We start from the raw sequence: 14,636 nt of genomic DNA on the forward strand, positions 1-14,636 counted from the left end.
GTAGTACCAGGCTCCTCTGCCCATGGAATTTTCCAGTCAAGAATATTAGAGTGGATTGCCATTTCCAAATTACCTATTAAGAATATTCAATTTTCTCTAATACTATAATTATTAATAAGCGTGTATTCTGTTAGTGATTTTTTAAAGATAATGATAAAATAAATGGATATACAAAACTATGGATAGTGCTCACATCTCATCTTGGCTTGAGGATCATGAAATTTCCCTCCTAGACCTTAATTAGGAAAAATGACCCAGAATCTCCACTGCTCCTGAGGCTTTGAGAACATCTGCCTCCAGAGTGGGACCAGGAGGGTTTTGTGGGTGGTTGTATTTGATTTTTATCTTCTTTTGGAGACAAGGGAACAAGAGTGGGTTTGGGACAGTGCTGGTGATAGTGGTGATTTTTAGAACTGAATTAGCTCTTTAAGGGACCATGTGGACCAGAAACCACTTGTTTGCTTTCTGATGGAAAGCTCATTACCACTGGTTATAGGGAAGCCCAAGTTCCTGGGTAATTATTCACAAGGTTAAGATGAAAACTGCTGGGGGCATTCGGGGCGGGGCTTTGGAAAACATGCTTCCGCATCACAGAGAAGAAGCCTTAACTCTCCCTCAGAGGGCAGCACCGAGGTGCTTCAGCCTTGCGGCCCAATGCCCTCTGTGCTTTCTGTGAGTCCTGTAGGGGTAGACTGTGCGTTGCTCTTCACCATAGAGGGGAAAAAAGAGAGAGAGAGGGGAAAAAAAGAGAGAGAGTAAAGAAAAGAAAGAAAAACGTCCTGAAGCCTCAGTGTTTGTACATCTTACCTGTTGTTTTTCAAGAGTTTGTGTACCCCTGCTGCATATTGTTGGGTTAAACCCGTTGGCTGCCAGTGCTCTTTTAAATCATGTGCATTTTTAATGATTGCCTTTTAAGAATATATGTTCATTGTACAAACATGAGGAAAACCCTAAAATGTTGAATGAAGTCAAGGATCATGTCTAATCCCAATATCCAGTTCCTTTCACTGAGGATCAGCATGACACTTGTGTTTCATCAAGTTTAGTCAACTCATCAAGTTCAGTCAACTTGAAAAGGTCAGAGCATCCATGTCCAACAGGATTCAAGTTAGGAAGCACCGTGTTGGTGGTGACTGCTACTGTAAGACCTTTAGAGTCCGTTGTTTGTGCTCTGTGTTCTGAATTGCTCCCCTGGCAGGGAGTTCTAGGTCATGCCTCACATGGTGTGCATTTTGGGGTACACAATGTTTTTTGAGGTTTGGTTTGTAATTTTGTTCCTTCATGCAGCTTACATAACTATCTGCTAGTGCTTAAATATTTTAGTTGGAGGTGGGAGTGGGCTGGTGGAGAACTCTGAGTTGAAAAGGGCGGGTATTTTCAGAAAAACCATGGATGCCTTGCTGTTCACAGGTCCCCAGGACAGCAGCAGGATGGGAATTCTGTACATCTTGGTTCCAAGCATCGCCATTCCCCTTGTCATCGCGTGCCTTTTCTTCTTGGTCTGCATGTGCCGAAATAAACAGAAGGCTTCTGCCTCTACACCACAGCGGCGGCAGCTGATGGCCTCGCCCAGCCAGGATGTGGAAATGCCTCTTATCAACCAGCACAAGCAGGTCTCTGTGCCAGTATTTGTTTAAAGAGGCTGCTCCCCCAGGCTTAACCTCTACCTGGAGATTGGTTACCCCCAGTACTCACTTTCTTAATTTGCTTGATTCACAACACATGATTCTTTTAAACTGGCCTTCTTTTTGTCCTTTCTTCTCTAAAATATCCTGGGACATTTGCTTCCTTAGGAAATATATGGCAGGTGAGTTTGGAATTCACTGTTTTGCCTCGACAGAGACCTGCGCTATTATCACAGGCTGGGAATGGGCTTTCCTCATTCTGCAGTGCTTCAGCTGCCCCCTCAGGAGGACACACAAAAGAGGGGCTCAGATTGCCCCCACAACTAGAGGGTCGAATATGGCGCTTTTAAGGAATGAGGGCCTGTTTTCTGGTCAGTTTGGGGTTGGGCTGACTTTGTTTTGTTTTTCAGGGAAGAACAGAGCAACAGTCCTATAGAGGTGGTAGTAGGGACAGGTCACCCCTAACCTGGCTCCTAGGATGGTGAGAACGAACTGAAATGTGTAGCACAGGAGAAGGTTTCCCCAAGCTCACCCAGCCTCAGTGAAGGGGCGTTTACATTACTTGCAAGTTTTGGGGAAAAATCATTTCAATCTGGCTTTGAAGTGGAGGAGGCTGGACTTATTCAGTTCTGTAGCCAGGCATCACTGAATTTTTGCAGGGGGTGGCAGGGTGGAAGGGGGTTTAGCAGGTGAGGACACAGATTCCCCTGGGTTCAGACAGCCTCTGAGGACAGGGCTGGGCACACAGAAGGGGCAGGAAGTTGTAGAGGCTGAGAGATGCAAGACTTGAATCAATTTCACCAGTGTGGTGCCTCTGTCACGTGGCATCTAATGAAGAGTCTAGTCAAGAGGAAGCAGCAAGACAGGCCCTTTGAGGTGCATCTGGAGAGCAGCTGGCCTGAACTCTAAAAATGACTCAGATCGTGGGAAGCACACCTCAGGGTTCAAGAGAAATAGACATCAGGGCCTTGCTGATGAGTAGAAGCGGCTGGGCCTGTTGGTGGGCACATAGCAGGGAGCAGCAGCCAAGGCCCTCAGTGGGGGACACAGCTGAGAGGGTATCCTGGGACAGCTGGAGCTCAGCGTGCACACACCCACCCTCACCCACACACTTTATGATGCTTTCTTGAGGTGGCGGCATTGTTTGCAGCCTGGTTGGGACCATTTGAAGGTTTCAGGCAGTCCCTGCACATTTAAGAGCAGAGAGCAGTGTGTGATGCAGGCTGAAACTGAGCCTGGTGGGCCAGGGCGTGGCTCTAGGAGCCCCCGCCCAACCCCTTCTCCAGCTGTCTGGCTCTGCCTTCTGGTGTCTTGGTGGCAGAAATGTTTCACTGGGGCTTTTCTTCTTGGCAGGCCAAACTCAAGGAGATCAGCTTGTCCACCGTGAGGTTCATGGAGGAGCTTGGGGAGGGCCGGTTCGGGAAGGTCTACAAAGGCCATCTGTTTGGCCCGGCGCCGGGTGAGCAGACCCAGGCCGTGGCCATCAAGACACTGAAGGACAAAGCGGAGGGTCCGCTCCGGGAGGAGTTCCGGCACGAGGCCCTGCTGCGGGCGCGGCTGCAGCACCCCAACATCGTCTGCCTGCTGGGGGTGGTGACCAAGGACCAACCCCTGAGCATGATCTTCAGCTATTGCCCACACGGTGACCTGCACGAGTTCCTGGTCATGCGCTCACCGCATTCGGACGTGGGCAGCACAGACGACGACCGCACAGTGAAGTCCGCCCTGGAGCCCCCAGACTTCGTGCATGTAGTGGCGCAGATCGCCGCGGGCATGGAGTACCTGTCCAGCCACCACGTGGTCCACAAAGACCTGGCCACCCGCAACGTCCTGGTGTATGACAAGCTGACGGTGAAGATCTCGGACTTGGGGCTCTTCCGCGAAGTGTACTCGGCAGACTACTACAAGCTGACGGGCAACGCGCTGCTCCCCATCCGCTGGATGTCCCCCGAGGCCATCATGTACGGCAAGTTTTCAGTGGATTCGGACATCTGGTCCTACGGTGTGGTCCTGTGGGAGGTGTTCAGCTATGGCCTGCAGCCCTACTGCGGCCACTCCAACCAGGACGTGGTGGAGATGGTCCGGAGCCGGCAGGTGCTGCCCTGCCCGGACGACTGCCCCGCCTGGGTGTATGCGCTGATGATCGAGTGCTGGCACGAGTTCCCCAGCCGCCGGCCTCGCTTCAAGGACATCCACAGCCGGCTGCGCGCCTGGGGCAACCTGTCCACCTACAACAGTTCGGCCCAGACCTCGGGCGCCAGCAACGCCACGCAGACCAGCTCACTGAGCACCAGCCCAGTCAGCAACGTCAGCAACGCCCGCTACGGGGGACCCAAGCAGAAGGCCCAGCCCTTCCCGCAGCCCCAGTTCATCCCCATGAAGGGCCAGATCAGACCCATGGTGCCCCCTCCCCAGCTCTACATCCCAGTCAACGGGTACCAGCCGGTGCCGGCCTATGGGGCCTACCTGCCCAACTTTTACCCGGTCCAGATCCCAATGCAGATGGCCCCGCAGCAGGTGCCTGCCCAGATGGTCCCCAAGCCCGGCTCCCATCACAGCGGCAGCGGCTCCACCAGCACGGGGTACGTCACCACAGCGCCTTCCAATACATCGGTGGCGGACAGGGCAGCCCTGCTCTCGGAGGGCACTGAGGATGCGCAGAATGTCCCGGAAGACGTGGCCCAGAGCCCCGTGCAGGAAGCTGAGGAGGAGGAGGACGGCTCAGTCCCTGAGACCGAGCTGCTGGGAGACAACGACACTCTGCAGATGAGCGAGGCCGAGGTCCAGCTGGAAGCCTGAGGGCCATGGGGCCGTTGGGCACTGAGCGGACAGACACGGGCCTCAGGTGGAGGGCAGCCCAGGAACCGCTGAGCTGGAGGGCAGCCTCCCTGTGCCAGGTCCTCCTCTGCAGTCCTCTTGTGCACAGAGCTGCGCTGTGCCCACCTGTTTGGTTGGAGGGCCTTTTGGCCAATGGCTCCTGACCAGGCGAGGGTAGTAACCCCGCAGGACACGTGGTGACTCCCAGTGCCACCTACATTTCCCCGGAGGTTGACATCAGTGAGCAGCGCTTGTGCTTTGAAGGAAATTAGGTGACATCTTCTCTCCATACTGCCTATGGATTATGTCCAAACATTGGGAAAAAGCGGCCTGCGACAAGTTGGGACCTTGGGATTTGTGATGCCCAGCGGCTGGGCTGCAGGCTGAGGGTGGAGGAGGCTGCTTTGCTCTCTGCTGCCCTCACCTGCCAGTAACAGTCTCCCCTCACCCACCAAAGATGAATGGGAACAAGAAGTGGCCACCTGTCAGGGTCTGATGAGGAAGGGGCTCCTGCAATGGGAGTTCTGTATTAAAACGTTATGTGCCTTAAAAGAAACCCACATGATTTTGTATTCTTGTGAAATAATTTTTTAATTATCCTGCATGTGTATTTTGCCCAGTTTTCTGGAATTCAAGGGAAAGTGTTTTGGGGCCTTGGAATGTTACAGAGGAGGCAACATTGTACAGAGCACATTGTTATTTTTTTTTAGAATCCTGTACAGACCTTAAATGTAATTTATATGGTTTTTGTATGCCGTTTTCATTGAAGTATTTTGAGCTTAAAATGATGACTTCGTAATTTAACTGTTTACATTACCCACGTTGGGATACCACCAGATTGTATTCTGGTTTGCTTGTGTTTGTACCATATGTAAGCGAGGTCCGTTCATTTCAGAGCTCCTGTGACAGAAGGCCCACAAGTACACTGCATCTGACACGCGGGATAGAGTTCACTTGTAACTCCCACACCTGGTGTACCCAATAAAGCGAAAGAGAAGGTTCAGACGGCTCTGCAGGTCATGAGGATGTGAGGCAGTGGAGGTTGCTGGATGATGGAGACGCCGAATGGTGATGGTTTGGGCTGCAGTTGGGGCTTGTCCGGGAGCAGCAACTTCATCTGAACGTGGATATATTATACGTTGGCAGATAAATGATGGGAACAGGTTGCATTGCTTTTCTTGGTAAAGTCTGTAGCAGAGATTAACTGCAGATGAGATGAAGATGGTTTGGGGTATTAAACCTCTCTCCTCCTGAGGTCCCAAAGCCCCTGCCATTTTTAGACCTGGAGTCTGGCGCTTCCCCAGGCCTGGAGCAGGGCTGGAGGGAGAGACAGTGAAGGAGACTAGGCCTCCTTCACCACCTGCCCGAAGCTGCCTGCCTTCCATCGTTGGTCAGCAGCGCAGCCAGCCGAGTTTCGGTATACCTGGACCAGGGTACCCCTGTGGGGTCAGTGGCTCCAGGGCTTCCAGTCAGGGGAGGGGTTGGATGAGGCCTGGCGATGCTTCTGCTGTCCAGCTAATGGCCCCTGCTGCCCCTCTCCCCTAGGTAGGTCCCTTTTACCTTGGCGTGGCCTGGGTGGTTTTCCATGTTTAATGGAGTGGGTCCACAACCCTAGGTTAAGCAAGGCTCAGCTAGGAATTCACTTCACATCCATGAGCAGTGGGCCTTTATCATACATCAGAACATCCGATGGAGCTTGTTACAAAACAAGCACTGCCCTACTTGCTCCCAGGCAAGTCTGGGTGGGGCCAAGAAAGTGCATTTCTAACAAGGGTCCAAAGGGTCCTGATGCTGAAAGCCTCTTAAGTACAGCACCTGGGTCTCCCTGGCTCTCTGGCACCTCAGGCCATCGTGGACACCCCTTGCTCCTCTGTTAGCATGATGCTGCTGAGGGATATAGCCATGCACACAAACAAATAACATGTCTGAGTGTACATCCTGTGAATGTCTGGGAGCCCCCTGGAGCCTCTCTCCTGGCCAGTGTGGTCTGGATTGCATATTAGAAGAACCCAGGGCTACAGGGGGCTACTTCTCATTTCCACTGATCTGAAAGAGGAACTTCAGTTTATCTCTAATTTGGTACACCTGATGGTTTAACTGTTCCGTTGAGACCTAAGAATGAAAAATGGGAAATAGCCCTTTGGCTGCCCTGTCCGCAGACCTAGCCAGAGAGGCAAGTGGCTGCTTCAGTTTCCCGTCACTCAGCACCCAGACGTAAAGGCGGTGCTCGGGGCCATGGCCGGGACCACAGAGCGAGCAGCCAGGATTCTGCAGAAAGACACTTGGAGGGGTTTTTGGCAGAGTTGGGGAGGTTTTGATCTGGGGGATTTTTTGGCTCGAAATAAAATTTGTTTGTTACTGCATCTTTAGGAAGGTTATTGAGCCATTTATAGTTGGTGCAGTTGAACAAAAGTGACTTAATTGGGATGTTCCAGAACAGATTTTAGAGCTAAGCTGCCTAATTCAGATATATGTCACTCGTACTGTCCCACCTAGCCCCACGCCTGTTTACACCCACAAGAGGGAGATTTCCACACCAACTGAGTAAGGTCACATAAGTGTTCAGTTCAGTTCAGTTCAGTCGCTCAGTCGTGTCCAACTCTTTGCGACCCCATGAATCGCAGCATGCCAGGCCTCCCTGTCCATCACCAGCTCCCAGAGTTCACTCAAACTCATGTCCATCGAGTCAGTGATGCCATCCAGCCTACTCATCCTCTGTTGTCCCCTTCTTCTCCTGCCCCCAATCCCTCCCAGCATCAGGGTCTTTTCAAATGAGTCAACTTTTCACATGAGGTGGCCAAAGTACTGGAGTTTCAGCTTCAGCATCAGTCCTTCCAATGAACACCCAGGATTGATCTCCTTTAGGATGGACTGGTTGGATCTCCTTGCAGTCCAAGGGACTCTCAAGAGTCTTCTCCAACACCACAGTTCAAAAGCATCAATTCTTCTGCGCTCAAGCCATATAAAGCCACAATTACTTTGTACATGCATTATTTTTTTTTTTTTGTATACAGTACTTATTGAAACAGTCTGTCAGAGCAATGGCTAACTTTTCTGTGCTACCTTTAGGGTGCTTCACTCAATGTTACAGTTATATAACTCTTCCCACTAAATCAAGACAAACCTCTTGGGTCTCTCAACAGGGAAACATTTGTTTAAAAGTGTTCGCTTTGGAAGAATTCCACCTGTCAGTTCAGTATTGACAGCTGTTTTCAGTCAGTTTATGACTTTCTGATGGGAACTTAGAAAATCTTTTTTGAGATGAACTTTTCAGGAGAAGGCTGTATCAAAGTAAACTTGCGTCAGACGACTAGCTCGATACCTAGCGGCTGGAAATCAGTGTGGCCTTTCCAGGTCAGAACTGTTCCACCCCCACCTCCTGTTTTTCCTTCATCAGTCCCTAAAGTCGTAGTAGACACTACTGCTGGAGTCTCTAGCAGTAGAGACTTGAGTGGAGACTTCAGTGGAGTAGAGACTTGAGTGGAGACTTTAGTCCCTAAAGTAGTAGAGACTATAAGTGTTTCTTGGCCTGGGACTTCATGGGTGCTCAGAAATTAGCTTTTGAAATAAGAGTAATGCTTTATTTACGTGGAGGAGGCCTGAATTTAGACTACCTGACACCCTCACTGAGAAGAACATGAGCCTGACTGTCAGATCTATTTCTTTTTCAGTTTTATTTCATTCATTTAGTTATTCAATAGAGAAAACAAATAGCTAATATTGTAACTACAGCTAGTTCCTGTAGTTCAGAGTCACAGTGGAAATTTCCTCTCCTATCCCCAGCTACCCCCCTACAAAGTAATGACTACTATTGCTTCATTGTGGATCCTGTCAGCTTTTTAATGCATATATAAGAATGTATACAATGTGTTCTTATATTTATACCATTTTTTAAACATAAGAGGTACCTTCTCTACAAATGGTTTTCTGTTTACTTTTTTCACATAACTGCATCTTGGGGGTCTTGGCTTGTCAGTGGATGGTGGCTGGTCTGCTGGAGGAGTTCCTAGCAGTTGTCCTGCCCTGAGGCCCTAAGGGCAGGGGTTGTAAGGAGGCAGATGCCACTGCAGTGCCCCCCCCCCCCCGCCACGACCCCCGCGCGCGCGCAAATACACACACACACAGGCTTTGGAGTGCTGTGTGGGTGGAGCGAACGGAGAAGGACTGTGGCGGACACACTTGGCTCAGCTCTAATGTGTGTTTTTTTAAACAGACAGGACAAGTTAACATTTTTAATTCAGTAGTATTGTTTCTTCACTAATTTGTTCTGTTTATTCTTTTTCCCAGTCTGAAGTGCTGAGGTTTTAGTGAAAAATGTTGCCCAGATATAGAGACAGACTCAAAACCATCTTTTGTGCTTTGGAAGGCCTCAGGGAAGTATGCCAGTACCAAGGGAGGGATGGGGCCAATGACCACTTTTTTGGAACTCCAGAAGGGAAGTACAACACTCCCTCAACCTTACTGTTCCAGGATGGCAACTGCCCCCCCCAACACACACCCCTGCTCAGGATGGCAACAATACTCCCCTCCATAAAAATGAAAACTGCCCACCCCAGGATGACAGCACACCCCTCGCACCCCCCCCCAGGTCATGACTGCATCCACTAGATGGCTAAGTTGAGGTGATATTAATGGTATTTCTCAGATCTAGATGGAAAGTGGGGAGACAGTGTCCAAACAGGTAAAGGAGAATTCAGGTGAGAGGCAGCCACACCCTCCCTGTGCTCTTGCCGCCCCCATTCATGTTTAACAGTTTCAAAGAATCATCTTATCAGATTGTTTTTTTTTTTTGCTGAATTTTATATTTTGCTTGTCTCCTCACCATGGGGTCTTACCGAAAAACTACACTAAAGCCATCTCTTTGAGGGAAAACTAAACTAATAAGAATGTGAAATTGTGGAATTTTGTTAAGGAAATTCACCATTACTTTGAAATATGTGGACCCATGAAGTGTAGCCTGCTAGGCTACTCTGTCCATGGAATTTTCCAGGCAAGAATACTGGAGTGGGTTGCCTCCAGGGGGATCTTCCCAACCCAGGGATCGAACCCGAGTCTCTTACATTTCCTGCATTGGCAGGCAGATTCTTTACCACTAGAGCCACCTGGGAAACCCTTGAAATACACAGAATAATCCAAATTAGGCTACAGGAGCCCAAGGAAAAGACTGAAGAGACTAACAGGCAGATTGCCTGCAAGGTGGTTTTCATGTTCAAGAAGCATCCTCCTGCTAGATGACTTCCAGTCTCAATTTGCTACACAGCTTTTCCCACAAATAATGCAAAGGTGTACTTCAGCCATGGCACAAAGGTAGACATTAGCTGGTGTTTGAATGACTTACAGGATGGGGGATGGGAATAGCTGGAATTTCCAACCTGTAGATGAACCACCTGAAGGGCCAGCTACAGATGCTTCCACATCTGGCCATTATCTTGTTTCAGACTCTTATATGCTACACCCTCATGCTCCTAACCTGGGAAGATAGAGATCTTGAAATTTACTTTCATGAAATTCACTCATCCAAAGTATACAATTCAGTGATTTGTAGTAAATGTGTAAATATTGCAGCCTTCACCCCTATTTAATCTTACCACATTTTCATCACTTCCTCAGCCCCAGGCAATCTGGTCTGTTTTCTGTCTGAATGGATTTGCCTTTTCTGGACATTTCTTATAAGTGGAATTAAACAATATGTAGCATTTTGTTTCTGGCTTCTTTCACTTAGCAGAATGTTTTCAAGTTTCAACCAAGTTACATATGCATCAAAGCTCATTTTATTGCTGAATAGTATTCCATGGTATGTTTTGGTTATCCACTCATCCACTGATGGATATTTGGATTTTTTTAGTTTGGGGCTGTTATGAATAATGCTGCTATGAACATTGTGTATGTTTATATGTGGACATATGTTGCTTTTTCATTTCTCTTGGGTAGACTCCTAGCAGTGGAATTGCTGAGTCATATGGAAAAGTCATTGATGTTTTAAAGAAATTTCCAAACTGGTTTACACTCCCTCCTGCAATGAGTGAGGACTCCAGTTTCTCTACATACTCTCCAACATTTGTTATCATTGATTTGCTTTCATTAGAGCCATCCACTTTTAAGACTATCAGAAGAAAGCATTACTTACACGAAAAGATCAAGCTTGCAGACAAGTTCTGTGAGTTGTTCATCAAATCTCAACAAATGCCCTTCACTTCATTGTTCTTATAGTCATTCAACAAGTATTTCTTGAACATGTACTGTCAGCTGAATTCAGCACTGAATAAGATAGGAAACACTATCCCCACTTTTTCAGGAGAAAGTTTTTTAAACAAGAAAAACTGTAATAACAGGCAAAGTATTCCTTGGGTAGCAGTATTTGTTGTGCAATGACGAAGGAGGGCATGGCAACACACTCCCTTATTCTTGCCTAGAGAATCCCATGGACAGAGGAGCATGGCGGGTTTCAGTCCATAGGGTCACAAAGAGTCAGACACGACTGAAGTGACTTAGCAGGCACAATCGTACAATGCCTTGGTCACAGCCCAACTGTGTCAACTGATGAGCATCAAACAAGTCTCATTAGATTGGGTCCCAGGGTTTGCAACTGACAGTGGACAGAAATCCCTCCGTTATGGGCACACTGGCAGGGGTGCTGCCCACAGTCTTCTAGAGCTTGTGACTACAGGTGACTGGAGTGTTTCTTTGGAGACTCTGCATTTCCTGGATCCCAAAACAGGTTGGCAGGACTGTACCCTGGTGCTCAAGACTCCCTGGTCCTGCGTGTGAATGTGGATGGGAAAAAGTACACGTTCATTTTCACTAATCTCTAACTGAAATGTAGCATTTCCTCTTATTGTAAATGTAGGGAAAAAAGCCCAAAGATATATTTGGTGTACTCATGGCTGCTCATCAGTAAAAACTGATTCCTTTCACATCACATTGCAAATGCCGCATCACTAATCCAAGGAGACACCCATTATGGGACCCTGTTGCAAAACCTTGCTACTGAGTTAATAGAGAAGCCCATATATTACAACTCTGTTTTTTAAAAAGTATTTTGATAATTTCAATGTAGATGTTTTCTTTGTAATTTGATTGCCTTATTTTCTGTGTTAAAACCCTGCATTTGAAGAAGGGAGTGCAAAGGTCCCTTCCGTGGTGCAGAAAGGAGCCCATTTTTGTGGCTTCTCTTCTGAGACCACCCACCACATGGACCAGTGCCCCACTCCTCCCGGGATGCACTTCTTCCCTGGAGTCACGGGGGTCGGGTGGGGGAGGGATGCTGCCAGGAGACTGGGCCCTGGCACCCACACTCACTCACCAACACCCATCTTTCCCACCTGCAGCCGGGCCTCTCTGTCTGCTTTGGTCCAGATGAGATGGAGTGGCAGGTGGACGAATGCTGTGCTACCAACCTACTTTCTCAATCTGTTTCAAAGCTGCACATTGAGAAGACAGCAATGCAGAGAAGCAGGAACAATGTCTCACTAACCCAATAGGAGCACAAACTGGTTTTACTTTTTTTTTTCCAGAGTAAACACCAATATTATTGCTTTTTCAAGTCTACAGGTGCTCACAGGCTCCTGCCACATAGTAACTGTTCTCTCTGGGCCCACACTTCCCTGGAGGGGACAGAGGGGACTCGGGCTCCTGCAGGCTCCATCTGCCAGGCTAGGGTCTCACCAGGGAGAACAACCTATCTTTTCCCTTTTTCTTTCCGAAAAATATTTAATTATTATCCCATAAGGGTAAAATTCTAGTTCCTTAAAACAGTTTTTTCCGTATGGATTTTCTTAGCATAAATAAATGTCACATTTCTTTCCATCAACTGAAAAAAGGAGCAGAACATATGAGAGTTAGAAGTTAACTATTATTTGGGGGAAAATGAGGATTATAGCCTGGGAGGCAGCATCTCAGATAGCCCTGAGAAACTGCTCCAAATTGGTAGGGGGGAGGTCAGTGTTACATATGATTTTAGTAAAGGGGGATACATGCAGTGAGCACAGAGTTTGGCAGAGGCTTGCTGCTTGTCAGGAGGGGCAGATGTCACCATTAATGATTTTAGTGCTTTTCTAGATACAAGGCGATGCAAGAACTGCACCATAAAACTGCTCATAAAGTCTCCTGAAAACATCTATTGAAAGACCTGTTCTTCCATTTTTTCCCCAGAGCACAGACTGCTTCATTCCTGATCTCCACTCTGAATTCCTTTTAGGGAGTGATAAAGTTTAGCAGCTGCAGTGGCTCATGATTTAACCCTTGTCAAGGTAGATGGCAAGTACCAATTTATACTTGGCGTTACCCACAAAATACAATCTACCATATTCACTTTATCCGAGATACAGTGATCTTCTAAGAGCTGGATTGGTTATGTAGGTCCTATAAATATGCACATTCATTGCACAGGTTCTGTTTTCTTAGTGTATTTTATTAACTTGATTATACCTTGGGGCATTTTTTGCTGAAATAACCTAGCATAAAAACCTGATATGTGCAAGAAAACTAGAGTGCTTATTAGAGAAGCTCTGCCTTTGCTATACTGCAATTAACACAATTATTTAGAATAGCAGTTATGGATTTAATTGTGGGCAAAACGCTCTGTTCCAAATGCAAGTATGCAAAGTTACTGATTGAGCCACAGAAATCACAAGGAGATATTTACTCTCCAAACCGATCCAAGGCAAGATCATTAGATTAATTTATTGACAAATGCTGGTGGAAGCCTGCGGTGTGCCTGCTGCAGAGAACCCGGTATACAAACCCGGCAACAAAGTACATTCTCTAATGTCTGCGATGCTCAGATCTCTGATGAAAACACAGCAGGGTGAAGGTTCCTCCGCAGGAGTGGGCAGTTAAGTGATCCGGTCTTTACTCATCAATCGTGCCTCTAAAAAAAATACTGTGACCAAGAATCATCTAAAAATGTTTGTATTCAGAGTTCCTTTTGTTGTAGCCAGTGATGGCTTTTTCACTAAATAGAAACAAAACCATGCCAGCAGAGCCACATACAGTCCCCTTATGCAAGAGAAAATAACAGAACTTGGAGAAATCCTGTCTCACTATTAAAAATTGCATCCCTATAAACAGTGTGAATTTCCAGTTCACAGGGTTAGGATCTCAGGATCATAGAGAGTGGGAGAAAGAAACTGGTGGTGAGTCTTGATTTTTATGGGGGCAAGAAGGCCATAGTCCCCACACGATTAGCTAGGAACGTGATTAGTGCAGGAAACTTATGACCTTGAAGCAGAGCTATAACACCCCCACCCCCACCACTGCTGCCGGCCAAAGCAGCTGAGCTGGGAGCAGGTTCCAGTCTGCGGGAACACCCAGCCTCTCTCAGACCTCAGCCCCCAAAACAGAAGTGCTGCAACTCTAACAAATGCCACTAGAGGCCACTAGAAAATGAATTCTAATTAGTTAATCCATTGAGATCTTTATATAGGTCTCTCTTTTTCTAATTTTAATTCACAGAGAAAAAGGCCAAGACTGCTGTTTGATGCACCAATTTAAACAGACCGCTCAGTCGTGTCTGATTCTTTGTGACCCCATGGACTGTAGTCCACCCAGGCTCCTCTGTCCACAGAATTCTCCAGGCAAGAATACTGGAGTGGGTTGCCATTCCCTTCTCCAGGGTATCTTCCGAACTCAGAGATTGAACCCTGGCCTCCTGCGTCGCAGGCAGATTCTTTACTGTCTGAGCCACCAGGGAAGCCCAATTTTAAAAAGGAGGGATATAAAGATAAACATAAATCAATGGAGAAAAGTATGCCCCGGTTGCCCTCATTCCAAACATGCAAAGGTAGGATCACAAGAGGTAAAGACCCACAGCAGGGGTTTTCTTCTGTTTTATTCAATGTTGTGTCCCCAACAGTGGGGTGGGGACTAGGTGACTTTTAGGCTTTGCTAGGCAGGATCATCAAATCTGGTGCTAGAATGGAATCACTATAGACAGTGGGGTGAAGATGACATTTCCCCTGCAATGCCCAGCATGGTCCTTGGGCATGAATGTAAGGTGATGAAGGACTTCTATTCCCATCGTGTCAGGACAGACTGGAGTGAGCATCCAGAGTGTTAATCTCATTTCTAACCTTTACTTAGAAGTCACTTAAGGATGTGTTCCAGCAAACAGGAGGAGGAAATCAAGAGAAAAGATGATGTGGGATCCAGGAAGGTAGTAAAAAGGCCTCCTAAAATTCCTTTCCCGAGTTTCAT

General features: G+C 47.6%; 1 protein-coding gene across 2 annotated transcripts in view; it reads left to right on the top strand.

Annotated features, from left to right (window-relative positions):
* ROR2 (receptor tyrosine kinase like orphan receptor 2) overlaps nucleotides 1-5,445 on the top strand; it is a 236,213-nt gene extending 230,768 nt beyond the window's left edge. Inside the window, exons 8-9 of one of the 2 annotated variants that reach the window (XR_003512358.1) lie at nucleotides 1,411-1,613; nucleotides 2,979-3,471. Coding sequence is in view for 1 of the 2 variants with exons in the window: in XM_027550351.1 (XP_027406152.1) it covers nucleotides 1,411-1,613; nucleotides 2,979-4,424 (1,649 nt within the window). In the remaining variant the exon portion in view is untranslated. Of the gene's footprint in view, nucleotides 1-1,410; nucleotides 1,614-2,978 lie in introns of both variants that reach the window. The other variant, XM_027550351.1, reaches the window with a different exon arrangement.
* The last annotated feature ends 9,191 nt before the right edge of the window (nucleotides 5,446-14,636 follow it).

Source organism: Bos indicus x Bos taurus, chromosome 8 (genome assembly GCF_003369695.1).
Source record: "Bos indicus x Bos taurus breed Angus x Brahman F1 hybrid chromosome 8, Bos_hybrid_MaternalHap_v2.0, whole genome shotgun sequence".
Lineage (NCBI taxonomy): Eukaryota > Metazoa > Chordata > Mammalia > Artiodactyla > Bovidae > Bos > Bos indicus x Bos taurus.